Consider the following 15285-nt stretch of genomic DNA (forward strand, 5'->3'; position numbering starts at 1 on the left):
AAAACCCTACTCTGCCTGCCTTAAGCTCCCATTCCCTCCCACAGGACAGACAACACCATTTCATTCTGCCCTGGGGTGATCATTGGCCTAAACGTTGAGCGCGCAATCCTGCATTCAATCCCACAGCCCCGCCCCGCCCCCCCGTCGTAGTCAAGGCCGATTTATTCTTTTGATTTTCCGTGATTTTAACCAATCACCCCGCTCCCCAACCCTCCAACCCCAGTCTCCGGTGTCCGCAGGGGTTGCGCACCCTAGAGTTGCTGGTTTTTGAGAACCAGTTTTACCTCCGCCCACTCCTTCGTCCTCTAGTTTGGGACTTCCAAACTTCTCCCCTCTCCTCCCTGGGCATAGTGCGCGCTTTCATGAATGATCTGGTCACAAAACAAACAAAAAAGAATAGAAAAAGAAAAAAAAGAAGAAAAAAAGAGAAAAAGAAAAAAAGCCGAAAACTTCCCAGGGTTTGCCTTAGAATTAGCAGGTGGGGATGGACCCCGTTCCACTACGAGCTCCTCCAGCGCCCGGGGCTCCGGCGTACCCTACGCCTCTGCGCTCGCGGCCCCGCCCCCGGCCTCCCGCGGGGCTTTAATGACATAAGCAACTTTCCTCGCGCACCCCCCGCCCCGTCTTGGTACGGCCTGTCCGGCGCTCGACGTTCCACCCCCCTCTCTCTGCTCTCAGGTTGGTTCAGCCCCCGTCTACACTGGGGTGGTGCTTAGCCGGCGCCAGACCGACCCTCGACTTCGGAGAGGCAGCGCGGTTCCTCTGGGTGCTTCCGCCTCCCCTTCTCCGGCTTCTCCAGCCTCCTCGGCCTCGTTGCCCGCCGCGGGAACCCGAGACCCCAGTGTATGCCCCACCCCTGACCCCGCTCGCGACATGTCCACCCCGGCTCGGCGGCGCCTCATGCGGGACTTCAAGAGGTAAACCGAGGGGACGGCCGAGGCCGGGGGTTGCGAGCCGTAGCACAGGGCGGGTCCCGAGGCGCGCCGGGCGGGGAGGGCTGGGGAGCGGCCGGGAGCGGGCGCCAGTGCCGGCCTAGGGGGACCCCTGTCTGTCTTCCCGAAGGTTGCAGGAGGATCCTCCAGCCGGAGTCAGCGGGGCTCCGTCCGAGAACAACATAATGGTGTGGAACGCGGTCATTTTCGGGTGAGTCTGCGTTCGTGGCGGTGGCGAGAGAACTGGGGACGCGAGCTGCCTCGGTCTGCGCTCCGGGGCGGGCCCCCCGCGGAGGCCGACGGGGTAGGGGAAAATGTTTGGGTCTGGCTGGGCCTAGGCGCCTCCCCGGAGCCTGTGCCTCGATTAGCTCAGTTCCCGCTGCCAGGGGGAACCGCTTGGGGTTCTAGGGGGGCGGGGCGGGGAGTGGTGGCGGTTACGCGCGGCGGTTTGCCCTGTGTCTGTGAGCCCGGGACATCCATTTGTAGTGGCTTCCGACCCCGGCAGCAGTGCTGGAGATAGCAGAGCTCGGGATAGGCATCTCAGATGAAGCAGGGAGAAGGGGGCCCCTTAAGTGGAACTGACCATTTTTCTCTGTGTTGCAGGCCTGAAGGGACCCCGTTTGAGGATGGTAAGAGAGAGTTTCTTTACCCACTTTTCAGGAGCCTGGTCATCTGGGGAAAGGGTTCCCAGTCATCCTGGAAGTGTCTCCTGCTTAGGAACCTGCCTCTGCCTAGTCTCTGTCTGCTAAAGGCTTGAGTGGAATGCAGTGTGTGGCTGGTTGTTCTGGATATTGTATGCTTGACTAGAACTGCACCTTTCTTCTTGCTTTCTTAAAAAAAAATCTGGGTAAGGCAGTCACTTTTTAAAAGGAGCAATCATAGCACTGGTATTAAGGATTTTTGAGGCTTGGGCTATGATTCTGCTAAATTCAGCCCTCCATCACTGAATTAGTATAAACCCAACCAGTTGCTGATAGTCAGCAGAGACCCCAGAGACCATCTGGTTCAGAATTCTACCCCAAGGGCAGGAATTGTGTTCAGCAGGTGCTTGGTAGATGTGTGTTGGATGTTGAGTGGATGCGAGAATCCCTTGCATACAACTGTCTGGTTTCTACAATCTGACATTGAATGCCTGTCAGCCTCACTGCTCTAAGATGGTCTTAAATGCCTCATTTGAGTACAGTATTCTTTCTTATTTTTAAGTGAATTTGCAGTGTGTGCTTTCATCAAGACGTTATGATCAGTAATTTCAAAGCAGCTTCACAATTGAAGTTAGCCTTAATGTACCCTTTTGATCAGTGTCCTGCCTACTTGAAAGTACTACATGTACCAGTAGGTACATAATTTTTAATTGATTTAGGTTTAACTTTTAAAAACGTGTAAATTGCTTTTTAAAAACTTTCTGATTTTAGATAATTATAGATTCATATGCAGTTGCAAGAAATAATAGAGACACCCTTTATACCCTTAACCCAGTCCTCTCCCCAAACCCTCCCGTTTGGTTACATCTTGAATGACTAGACCCTATCACAACCAGAAAAATGACATTGATAGTTCTACACTCAGTTGTGTGTGTGTATGGTTGTTTTTTGAAAGTTTAATACATTTAAAGGATGATTAAAGTATTTGAACTCATGAAATTCTTTAATATTTGAGGTTTTTTAAAAAAAGGAAAAGGATCTTTCTGTTATTTTTTTTCCTCAATGATTTCCTTCGGTCACATAGCATTTATACACACACACACTTCAGTTTGAAGGTGGGAACAAAAACGTTTTTGCAAACTACTTAATACATACTTATGTTGCTGAGCCGGATTGCTTTTTGATGCTACCAGTCCACAAAATGTTGTGAGGTAAGTCAATATCAACTAAGTCTGTAATTCATCTCAAGTACTTAGATTTCCCCAGGAAACTGTGGACAGTTACCTGAATATTTTTAGCTTCCTCTTTACCTTTACCCCCTAGGTAAATATCATTACTCTTCAGGGCTGCAAAGGAAAGAAATGACAGCAAGAGACAGTGATTGTAAGGGCATACTACTGTGGCGCGGTTAATCATTTGAACTGTAGCAAGAAACTATAGCTAGATTTAATTTTCCTCTACCAGATTGGCACTAGTTTTTTTTGTTTGTTTTTTGTTTTTTGTTTTTTTTTTGAGACGGAGTTGCGCCCTGTCACCCAGGCTGGAGTGCGATGGCGTGATCTCGGCTCACTGCAACCTTCACCTCCTAGGTTCAAGCGATTCTCCTGCCTCAGCCTCCTGAGTAGCTGGGATTACAGGTGCGCGACACCGCGCCTGGCTAATTTTTTGTATCTTTAGTAGAGATGGGGTTTCACCACGTTGGCCAGGCTGGTCTCAAACTCCTGACCTTGGGATCCACCCGCCTTGGCCTCCCAAAGTGCTGGGACTACAGGCTTGAGCCACCGCACCCGGCCAGCACTAGTTCTTTATACCTGAGCTTTAAATGTACAGATTAACTGTGTATTTGCTTTAGCCCTAGTAGGCTTTGTTTTCATTGGCTTCTTTTTTCCTTGTCTTACTCTGTTTTATGATGGGCACAGCTTTATTAATAGTACATCACTTTGCTGGGGATTGGCTACCTAAATATTTCAAGGGTGCTTCTCTTAAGTGGTATGAATTGAAAAGGTACTTATGGAGTCCATTATCTACCAGGACTGTCACCTTTGACATTACTGGTTCTATTTTTGATGATGTGTATCTCCATCCTAGCATTACTGAAAGGAATTACTCAGGCTGATTTGTTCTGTTGAACAGTCTGCTACCCATGGATGCTTCCTCAGGTGTCTGGAACACTGTGGCCTGTGGTTCCCCCCCGAAAAAATTTAGCCTTTTTTTTTTTTGAGACGGAGTTTTGCTCTTGTCGCCCAGGCTGGAGTGCAGTGGCACGAGCTCAGCTCACTGCAACCTCTGCCTCCCAGGTTCAAGCAATTCTTCTGCCTCAGCCTCCCGAGTAGCTGGGATTACAGGCACCTACCACCATGCCCAGCTAATTTTTGTATTTTTAGTAGAGAGGGGGGTTTCACTATGTTGGCCAGGCTGGTCTCGAACTCCTGACCTGAGGTGATCCACCCACCTCGGCCTCCCAAAGTGCTGTGATTACAGGCATGAGCTGCCGTGCCCAGCCTTAACCATTTTTTGAATATCCTTTATTTATAGTTGGGGAATTTACAGTTAGAGAAAAGACTGATTAGGGATAAGTAGCATAGTTAATTTTGCTGTTTCCAATGTATTATGTTATTAATTAAGAACCTCAAAACTACTTTTGCTTCTTCGTTGTAAACTGTTCGTTATGGAAGTTTCTGGAACAACCAGGTCCTAGTTAGAGTGATGAAATCTTAAGAAAAGCAACACTTAAGGGTATTTTGGTTTAACTTCACACACTCGAAGTAAGAGGAATATATTCTGAAGAGCTTACACTACCAAAACATTGGGGAGAAATGCTTCCTCATCAGAATATCTTGGTATACATGCTAAATACAAAGGTTATGGAATATAATCTTCATCACATAATCTAAAAATTGTTAATAGACATGGTAAGGTACTGGTATTTGCTTTTCATAATAGATGTGTTCTTTAGAATTGGGGTATAAATCTTTTTTATTTTTTTTAATTTTTGGAAATGTTTCTGAGTCATAAAAATCTTTTTCAAAATGAATCTCTAAAGTCCACTAAGAGTGTTTTAAAGATAAATAAATCCTATGATGAAGAGTTTTGGATATTACTTGAAAAATCGATTTTCAGTCATCAAAAATAATTTTGAAGTTACATGTATTTTGCTTTCTTCTCAGGGGTCACAAACTGGTGGCCAAATGGCAGAAAACACCTGCAGGTGTGTTTTCTTTGGCCAATATAGTATTTTCCAAAACTTGACTTTGTGAATGTCTTTAGGCAGAACATATACCCCTTCTAGTCCAACCATATCACTCCTTATTGCCATACACCAGTCACATAACACGTTTATGTAATTTTGGTGGTCTCCCTGTATAGATGGATTAATTGATACTTTCCTTACGATGTCTTAGCCTCCTCGGGAAGATGAACAAAATTAGTATACATTATGTACAACAATGGTGAGGCTTAAGTTTTCAGTTATTTTAAAGCCTAGCCTTCTAAATATTCAGAGGGTAAGCTGTAGTCTCAGACTGCATAATACTAATTCTGGGATTTTAAATTCCCTTAACATTTGTTTTAGAGCTTAGAAATTACATTGAAGGTTATACTAAACAGGTTCTGATTAATGTGACTAAAAGTGTGAAGTTTTTACCCTCTTTTTAATGTGTACCTTGAATAAGATTTGGGTTAAGTCTTAATTTATATTCAAGTAGACATAAATAGGTTGCTTCACTTCTCAAGATTTTAAGTGAACTGTTTTAAAAGACTTGCGATTAACTTCTTTGGTAGCTAGGTAATCACCTAGTTGAACTTCTGGGCAAGTGTATGCAGAAAGCTCAAGTCAAGGAACTTGTAAGCCACCAATATAGGTACTCAACTTGCTTTGAACTGTGAGTGTTTGATGTAGACCTAAAAGTACTGTTTAATATCTGAATGCCTTAATTGTATATTTCTTACTGATAGTTCTGATTTTTGAGTTTTACCTCCTTCAGCTGAGTCTAGAGATGTGAAACTTTAGAATTACTATAGCAAAAATAGTTGCTCATGGTTTTGGAGCACTTAACTTTGTGGCACTATGCATATTTCTCTCATTTAAACCTCACAACAATGCTGTATGGTGGGTACTATTATTAATCTCATTTTACAAATGAGGAACTTAAGGTTTAGTCAAGGAGAACACCTTCCCCAAAGTCTCACAGCTAGTAAGTACCAAAGCAAGGACTTGGGCCCAGACCTGTCTGACTGCAGAGCTCATGCTCTTAGCCAGTATGTTTTTACTGTTTTTGCTTATGGCTTCCCTATGTCTTGCTTTACTACCTTTAGATACCATATTTAGTAATGGTTTTAAAGTAGCTGGGATCTCCATGTGCTATTACATCTGCCCAGTTTTAGAGCAGTGTCTCTTACCCATAATTTAGTCAGATTGCAACATTGATCCAAGTGTGTTTACACTTGAGATCATAATACATAAGGAGACTCAAAGTTTTGAACTCAAACACATTCCCACTTTTTCTTGCATATTATAATGTCAATAAATACTGAAAAGGAAGAACTGTGCTTTCTTCCTGAGAAAGAGGAAGACTTATGACCAGGTGGTGATAAAGGTGAAGTATGTTCTGATGGACATACTTCCGTACTTCTAATGGGCATATGTTTGTCCATTCCATAAGATTTTACTTTCTTTCCTTAGTTATAATACATAGTATCTTCAGGTCTGGCTTTGAAAAGAAAATAGGGAGTAACAATAGTTTGAGGAATATGTCTCTGTATGTTGCATTTTATATTATTATTATTATTTTTTTTTTTTTTTTTTTTTTTTTTGAGACAGAGTCTTTCTCTGTCCCCCAGGCTGGAGTGCAGTGGCGCGATCTCGGCCCACTGCAAGCTCCGCCTCCCGGGTTCACGCCATTCTCCTGCCTCAGCCTCTCCGAGTAGCTGGGACTACAGGCGCCCGCCAACACGCCCGGCTAATTTTTTTGTATTTTTAGTAGAGACGGGGTTTCACCGTGTTAGCCAGGATGGTCTCGATCTCCTGACCTCGTGATCCGCCCACCTCGGCCTCCCAAAGTGCTGGGATTACAGGCTTGAGCCACCGCGCCCGGTGCATTTTATATTATTATGAAGCTTTGAGACACTTGTTGATACTAAGGGCAGCTTTGTTAGCAAATTGTTTCCAATGAGCTTGCTAAAAACAAACTTTTTGATATTGTTTGGTCAGATCTAGTCCTAGAATGATTATAGTCTTCTCTCTTTTTCTTAAGCAGTGATAAACCTTTTAATGAGAACAAAAAGGAAATAAATTGCTAACTCTGAAGGAACCAGTAAGAAATACACTGAAGTACGGTCTGTTGTTTTAGAATAATTTGTTAAATGGACCAGAATAATACAGTGGAACACGCATCACCTTATACCATATAGTAACTGATTCTTTTAAGTTTACTTGAACAGATTTCAGTCAGGAAAAAACATTGCTCAATTGTTTTCTTGAATTTATTCAACAAACAATTGAAAATAATATTTTAAAGGGCATAATCTCTTCAGATCACATCTTACAATTCTTGAATGAGATCCAGTTTATCCATGCCTTGTAAGTAAGTTTATAACCTACTATGCTTTAGGGCCTCCTGCTACCTTAGGTTGACATATATTTAAGAAAAATAATTTCATTTCAATAGTAGCATAAACATTAGAAAAATAAATTTGCTGGAAACATGAATGCAATCTAAACCAAATGTGATTTTTAAATTATTTCTGCCATTAATTCCCTCCATATGTGTGAATAATTGAGTTGATTTTATAGTGAAGTACCTTATGAGCCATACTTAAGGGTTTCTGAGAGGGACTATGAAGTTTTTCCTGGCTTAAATTCAATTAAGTTTTCATTATAGGGTCACTATGACATGAAAAGGAACCAGTATGAACACTTTTATACTTATTCCCTTCTATTTTAAAAACAACTTGATTATGGATTTGTATTCTGGCATTGGTTTTTGAACCCTCGTGCTTTCGTTCTTTCTAGTCTGTTTAAAAATCACTGGAGAGTTTAAGATGGCAGCTGACTAAAATAGGCCTTTGAGGTCTTTTGGTCTTCTAAAGGAAGAAGGCCAAATTTTGGGCCCAGTTTCTTATTTTAAGGATGTTTTCAAAATGTACAGTGGCTAAAGTCTTGTAAGCAGTAATTTGGTGTTTATGATGGCTGTCTTCATGTCTGGGGGAAAATAATGGCAAAACAAAAAATCACATTTGAGTAGTTCTTAGAGCAATTCCTAGAGATGTATTTCTTACCTGGCCTCTCCTCTCTACCCTGTATCTTTGCTTTATTTAATACTTGGAAAAACCCACATAGCATTAAAAACAAAGTACTACTGAACAAAGTGATAAATACATTTTCTTAAATCTTTCTTTTCTAACCACAGGAACATTTAAACTTACAATAGAATTCACTGAAGAATATCCAAATAAACCACCTACAGTTAGATTTGTCTCTAAGATGTTCCATCCAAATGGCAAGTATCACTTTTAGTACAGTGTTTTAAACTACTATAGTGTTTATTATGGAGTATTCCACATTTCCTGTGTATTTTGTGGTGCCTGAGTATTTGTTTAGGCAGCTTGCTGCTTCCTGAAAGCTGAACTTGTTCTTGGTTGTCTGTGGCTGTCTTGTCCTAGAACTGAAGCAGTGGAGGTATTTTCCCTTTGCTTGGAGTCTGGGAGCCTCCTGATTTTGATGATCTTTGTCATTTACTTATTAAACAAAACGAAGGATGCTTTTGAGGTTTCCTTTTAATGCTAGGCCAGATTGGGATAGTCTTGTGTTGTAATTATTTTCACTAGCGTTTAGAAAATTAGTTTTCATTGGATGCATATCAGAATTACTGTGGAACATTTTAAAAATACAGATGCCTTCGCCCCACTCCAAACCTACTGAATAGGATTCTGTTGTTGAGGGCCAGGCATATGGTATGTCAGAAAAGCACCACAGGTGATTCTAACTTACCACTTTGCACTTTTTAAAATAGTAGTAAGCCTAGAACAGCTTGCCTTTTATTTAGGTTAATGAAGTATTTTTCAGGGTATCAGATATTTTTATCTTTATGCCAAAATGAAATCTTGTGAACTCTGAGTGATCTTTTGTTATTTCAGATAGGGGATACAGCCTACAAATTTGGTGGAATGAATTTCCCACATCTGTGGATAGCTAGGGACCCTGTTCAAAAATGTTTCTGATTTCCTGGATAATAGGGCAGCCTTTCCCAAAGGATGAACACTAAGTATCTTCCAGTTTTATACTGATCACATCTGACATTCTCTGATCATCCTGATTATTTCACTAGTGGTGGCTATGACTCATCTTTTCAGGCAGTTAACTGGGAAGCAACATAGGAATCTTTTTAAACTTCAAAAGCAAAGTATTCTTGACTATTTTTGTTTTGTCTATAATGTTAAAACCTTAGTGGTCTTGTTACGTTTAATGTACCTACTTCTTTGTTCTTAGTCTATGCAGATGGTAGTATATGTCTGGACATACTTCAGAACCGTTGGAGTCCAACCTATGATGTGTCTTCCATTCTAACATCCATACAGGTGAATTTTTCCTTAATGTGACGAACTATAACTTTTAATATGTTTATATTAGCAATTGAATTGTTTTGGAAAGTCATAATGTAATAGATCTTTTTATTTTTGGTCAAAGCTTGTTTGTTTTATAGATGAAAAGTAGACCATTAAGACCCAAGTCAGCTGGGCGCAGTCGCTCACACCTGTAACCTCAGCACTTTGGCAGGTCAAGGTGGGAGGACTGCTTGAGTTCAGGAGTTTGAGACCAGCCCGGGCAACATAGTGAGACTCCATCTCCTTTAAAAAAAAAAAAAAAAAAAAGCCACATATATTTTCCTAGCTACTAGCAGATTCATATAATTCTGGGTTTGTATGCTAAAGACAAGAAATGTAGCTGTACTTAGGACAATTCAATTGAGTGTCACTACCTTATAAAATAGTTGTTTTGCATTAAGGAACTGACATTTAAAAAATTGTCTCTTTAGTCTCTATTGGATGAACCCAATCCCAATAGTCCAGCAAACAGCCAGGCTGCTCAGCTGTACCAGGAGAACAAACGGGAATATGAAAAGCGTGTTTCTGCAATAGTAGAACAAAGCTGGCGCGATTGTTGACCCCGGGTACGGTTTAAAGAAGCTGGCCATAAGAAAAATATATATTGATGTGTTTGTCACCTCCCTACTCCTGTCATTACATTTACTTTATTAAAAGCAAAATAGCTGTTGTGCTGTTTCCATCTTCCTTGCCAAGTTTTCCTACCCCTTCTACCCTCTCCTTAAACATCAGAAAACACCCTCTATGAAATCAAATGTACTGTACCTGGGTTACTTGCAAAAATTACTAATGCTTCAGTTTTTCTGTTGTATTTCATTCCCAGTTTTCAGGCAGTTATTTTTATTATTGTACTTTAAGCTTTTAAGATGAATTGTTATACAAGAGGTGCTTATGCTTAGCTTGATGACCAGGATGTTATTTTTAACAAAATGATTGCTGAAGTGTTTCATCCTGGCCGGTCCTTCACTTGTGTTGGATTTAGAAGTGAATGTGTTTGGAATATGGCCTACAGAGAATAGAAACAAATCCATGTAAACAATTTTGAAGGAAGAATGGGAGCTAAAAATCCTGTGATACTAAGATCTGAGTCATATGAATTACAAGATAGTATTTACTGGCAAGAAGGAGAAAGCTGAAGGACTCAGCTAAAGGAGTACAGCAATTGTAGTAACTGACACATCCTCTCTTTGCAAGCTGCTGACTGGGCACACTCATGCTAAGTTTCAGAATTATTGGTCTTCTGGGTTTTTGCTTTTTAAAAGAGGTGTGGGAGCAGAGGAGTGGAAACAATCATGAGTTTGTGAGCTAGGGAAAGTTGGAGATCCTTTAATCTTTTTAAAGGATCAGTGCTGCCCTAGGTGAATAAACTCAATTGTCCATCTTTATTTTAGAGTTTTAATGAATTCAAGGAAGGGAGCATAGCATATCTGTGGCAAACTATTTTCCACTCAAATCCTGAGTTATTACTGCATGCTTTAATTTCTTCCCTTTCAGCATCTGAGAACCTTAAAGCCAACGTCTGCGATCTTTTTTTGGATATTTATACTTCTAGATATATAGTACCTTTAAGTAGCAGTATGGGACAAGGCTTGTAAATGTTTTGTCTAATGTTCTATTGTCACCTTTTATGCATTTATCACTTCCAAATCTAACTTTGCACAAGTAACCCATGTAAAAAAAAATGTACATTTTTCAAAAGTTGTAAATAAAAATAACCTTAAAATTTCATAGTCAAGGTATCATTTTTTTTTTTTTAGCTCAGTATAAACTTTTTGTATTGGTTTCTTATTGGGATCTCATATCTACTCATTTCCTCCCTCAAACATTAAGGTAAAAGCAAAAATACTCATTCTGGGAATGGAAAAGACAAGACAGATACTTCTGGAGAGAACCTTTGTTTTCTTTCCAGTCATAAGTGGTAATGCTTTTTAAATATATTAACAGAATATGTTGCCGGGCACAGTGGTTCACGCCTGTAATCTCAGCACTTTGGGAGGCCGAGGCGGGCAGATCATGAGGTCAGAAGATCGACCATCCTGGCTAACACGGTGAAACCCTGTCTCTACTAAAAATAGAAAGAAATTAGCAGGCGTGGTGGCATGCCCCTGTAGTCCCAGCTGCTTGGGAGGCTGAGGCAGGAGAATTGCTTGAACCCAGGAGGCAGAGGTTGCAGTGAGCCAAGATCACGCTACTGCACTCCAGCCTGGTGACTGAGACTTCCTCTCAAAAAAAAAAATTTAACAGAATGTAAAATTATTAAATAAAGTTACCTCAGTATACATTATAATCAATCAAGGGAATGAAGTTATGGGGGGTGGGAGCAGGGATAAACCAACCTAGGTATTTATCAGCACCCTCAGAGACCAAGATCTAACTTGTTGATCCTGACACACCACCTCTTTAAAAGCCCTAGCTCAAAAACAAACAGTACCAAACTATTAATTAGATTTTTTTTTTTTTTTTTTTCTGAGATGGAGTCTAGCTCTGTCACCCAGACTGGAGTGCAGTGGTGCAATTTTGGCTCACTGCCACCTCTGCCTCCTGGGTTCAAACGATTCTCCTGCCTCAGCCTCCCAAGTAGCTGGGATTACAGGCACTCGCCACCATGCCCAGCTAATTTTTGTATTTTTAGTAGAGACGGGGTTTCACTGTGTTGGCCAGGCTGGTCTTAAACTCCTGACTTCATGATCCATCCGCCTTGGCCTCCCAAAGTGCTGGGATTACAAGCCTGAGCCACCGTGCCCGGCCTAGATGGTATTTTAAATCCTATGTAGTTTGGGAGTACAGGTATCCTCAATCACTTTGATTAAACAAAACTGCTTTCTTGTGAGGAGCAACCCATCTCATCTGAAAGAGGTAAGGACAATGACTTTGTAAAAACTACCACCTCTTGGTACTTTTTTTTTGTTTTTTTTTTTTTTTTTTGAGATGGAGTCTCGCTCTGTCACCCAGGCTGGAGTGCAGTGGCGCAATCTCGGCTGACTGCAAGCTCCGCCTCCCGGGTTCACGCCATTCTCCTGCCTCAGCCTCTCCGGGTAGCTGGGACTACAGGTGCCCGCCACCACGCCCGGCTAATTTTTTGTATTTTTAGTAGAGACGGGGTTTCACCGTGGTCTCGATCTCCTGACCTCGTGATCCACCCGCCTCGGCCTCCCAAACTGCTGGGATTACAAGCGTGAGCCACCGCGTCCGGCCTCTTGGTACTTGTTTGGTTGGGTGGATGGGGCTAAATGAAGTTAAGTCCTTATGACACATGTATCTCACTCATCTTTTAAGACATGGTACTTGAAGCCTCAGTATGGAAGAGTACAATCTGCACTAATTACATTACTTGGATTGTTTCACCTAGGAGCAATGTCCTTAAATTTGCTTAATATTTTCCCTCAAGTCCATTTCTGCTTCAAAGTAGAACCACATTAAATTTTTCTATTTGGTGGATTAGTTTTACATTAACTTTTTCATCCTGCTATGTGGCTGAGTGCTTTAAATATTGACACCGTTAATCATACCTGAAAAAATGTAAGGCGAGACTCAGAATGGTCAGGTTTAATACCTTTTTTCTTTGGTACACCTCCTGAGAAACACGATACCCAATCTCTTTCATAGGATAATCCGTTTAAAACCTTACAACAGAGCCAACAAGCTGACCTCCCAAAACAACATATGCATGGTCAAAGGCACCACAAACCATTCTTTGAACATTTCATGCTAATTGCCTGTTTCTCCCTTTAAAATTTTTAACACCACAGGCTACATGTATTGGTAACAAAGTTAACGAAAACAAATTTGCAAGTTCCCTTTTTCAAATGGCAGTCAGGTTTGAACTTTCCAATTCTGCACGTGCTGATGTGGGGAAGGAGGTATGATGAAGAACCAAAACTGCAATTAGAATCCTTTATTTAGGACCCATCTCCAGCTTCAGGGGTTACTCATAGCAAAGAGAATGCATTGTATGCTACTAAAAAAGAATCCCAACAAAGTGCATGATATTGCCATTCATTTTGCAATCAAAGGGGAGGAAAAAAGTCCAAAAAGTAGATCTGTGAGACTAAAAGCTAGATATAAAATGAACAGTTCCTCAGTGTAAAAAACACTTAATCCAAATAAAATTTGAAATTGCTCATGTACCTGTACAGATTTTATAGGAAGGTTACTGGGTTAAGAATGACTACATTTCGGCAGGGTGCGGTGGCTCACGCCTGTAATCCTAGCACTTTGGGAGGCCGAGGCAGGCGGATCACGAGGTCAGGAGATCGAGACCATCCTGGCTAACACGGTGAAACCCCGTCTCTACTAAAAATACAAAAAAATTAGCCGGGTGTGGTGGCAGGCACCTGTAGTCCCAGCTACTCGGAGAGGCTGAGGCAGGAGAATGGCGTGAACCCGGGAGGCAGAGCTTGCAGTGAGCCGAGATTGCGCCTCTGCACTCCAGTCTGGGCGACAGAGCGAGACTCTGTCTCAAAAAAAAAAAAAAAAAAAATATATATATATATATATATATATAATTTCAAAGAAAGGGAAAATAGAGTAACCAACTGAAAGGGGACAAAATGGAACAACAGCAAGCTTGTCAGCAGCTCATTCATGCCAACGCCATTCTCAACATTTTATCCTCAAGCAAGTTAGGTGATTTTGCTCGAATTCTGTATCAGTATCACAGATCCTAAGAAGTTAGGCAATCTGGCCCCTCAAATCTGGTAACCAAATTTGTATCTACTTGGCGGAATTATTTGGGAGCCCTCCTAACTGTAACTACCTTAATATTCTGTTCTGTTGGACTCACCTAGACAAACCAGATTATATTTAACAACCCCCTACCTTTCCCTGCCTCAAAATCATTTGGGGGAAGAAAGAAATGTAAAGAGAGTAATCAGTCAAGTTTTCATATCCCTTAATCCCAAAGCCACTCTTTTTTTTTTTTTTTTTTTTTGAGACAGAGTCTTGCTCTGTCGCCCAGACTGGAGTGCAGAGGCGCAATCTCGGCTCACTGCAAGCTCTGCCTCCCGGGTTCACGCCATTCTCCTGCCTCAGCCTCTCCGAGTAGCTGGGACTACAGGCGCCCGCCACCATGCCCGGCTAATTTTTTTGTATTTTTAATAGAGACGAGGTTTCACCGTGGTCTTGATCTCCTGACCTCGTGATCCGCCCGCCTCGGCCTCCCAAAGTGCTGGGATTACAAGCGTGAGCTACCGCGCCCGGCTCCCAAAGCCACTTTTACTCAGAGAAGACAGGTTTTTTCTAACTCACAAATTCAACCATAGCTTCTGAAGGTTGGCATGAACCTTGTAAATTAAAAACAAAACAAACAAAATTGTAGCCCAGGTGTAGTGGCTCATGCCTGTAATCCCAGCACTTTGGGAGGCTGAGAAGGGTGGACTGTGTAACTCCAGGAGCTTGAGACCAAGCTGGTCTCTTTGGCAGAGACCAGAATCCCATCTCTACTAAAAATACAAAAAAATTAGCCAGGCCAGGTGGTGCGCACCTGTAGTCCCAGCTACTCGGGAGGTGAAGGTTGCAGTGAGCCAAGACTGCGCCACTGCACTCCAGACTGGGTAACCGGAGTGGGACCCTGTCTCAAAAAAAAAAATTGTAATCCTATAAAAATCTATAAATATTTTGCTTAGTTCTTTTTGCCTATGTTAATATGAAGTGCCAAAATAAAATGTACACCTCATTTCTCTTCCTACCAACATTAAGAAAGGCTATGCACTGTAGGAAGACGGTTTATGGAAAACAATTATCACACTGTTTAGTTACTGTAGATGATTACCAGTTACAGAGATCCAGGTGTAAAGGCTAATCCCTTTATATTTTTTAAGCATTAACTACAGTGGGCAGCTGCTTAATGTAAAATATAAAAAACAGGGCCAGGCGCGATGGCTCAAGCCTGTAATCCCAGCACTTTGGGAAGCCAAGGTGGGGAGATCACCTGAGGTCAGAACTTCAAGACCAGCCTGGCCAACATGGTGAAATCCTGTCTCTACTAAAAATACAAAAATTAGCCAGGCGTGGTGGCAGGTGCCTGTAATCCCAGCTACTTGGGAGGATGACACAGGAGAATCGTTTGAACCCAGGAGGTGGAGGTTGCAGTGAGTCGAGACTGCGCCATT

General features: G+C 41.8%; 1 protein-coding gene across 2 annotated transcripts; it reads left to right on the forward strand.

The window, feature by feature from the left end:
* Positions 1-309: 309 nt before the first annotated feature.
* Positions 310-10903, forward strand: UBE2A (ubiquitin conjugating enzyme E2 A). Of its 2 annotated transcripts, XM_055267704.2 has the most exons (6): positions 310-917; positions 1063-1143; positions 1536-1561; positions 7981-8070; positions 9060-9148; positions 9607-10903. In XM_055267704.2, exons 1-6 carry the CDS (start codon positions 874-876, stop codon positions 9733-9735), a joined length of 459 nt encoding a protein of 152 aa, XP_055123679.1. In that variant the 5' UTR covers positions 310-873; the 3' UTR covers positions 9736-10903. The 2 variants fall into 2 exon arrangements, with proteins under 2 accessions (XP_055123679.1, XP_055123680.1); XM_055267705.2 differs by lacking the exon at positions 7981-8070 and having other exon boundaries at positions 613-917.
* Positions 10904-15285: the final 4382 nt, after the last annotated feature.

This window comes from Symphalangus syndactylus, chromosome X, assembly GCF_028878055.3.
Source record: "Symphalangus syndactylus isolate Jambi chromosome X, NHGRI_mSymSyn1-v2.1_pri, whole genome shotgun sequence".
Taxonomy (NCBI): Eukaryota; Metazoa; Chordata; class Mammalia; order Primates; family Hylobatidae; genus Symphalangus; species Symphalangus syndactylus.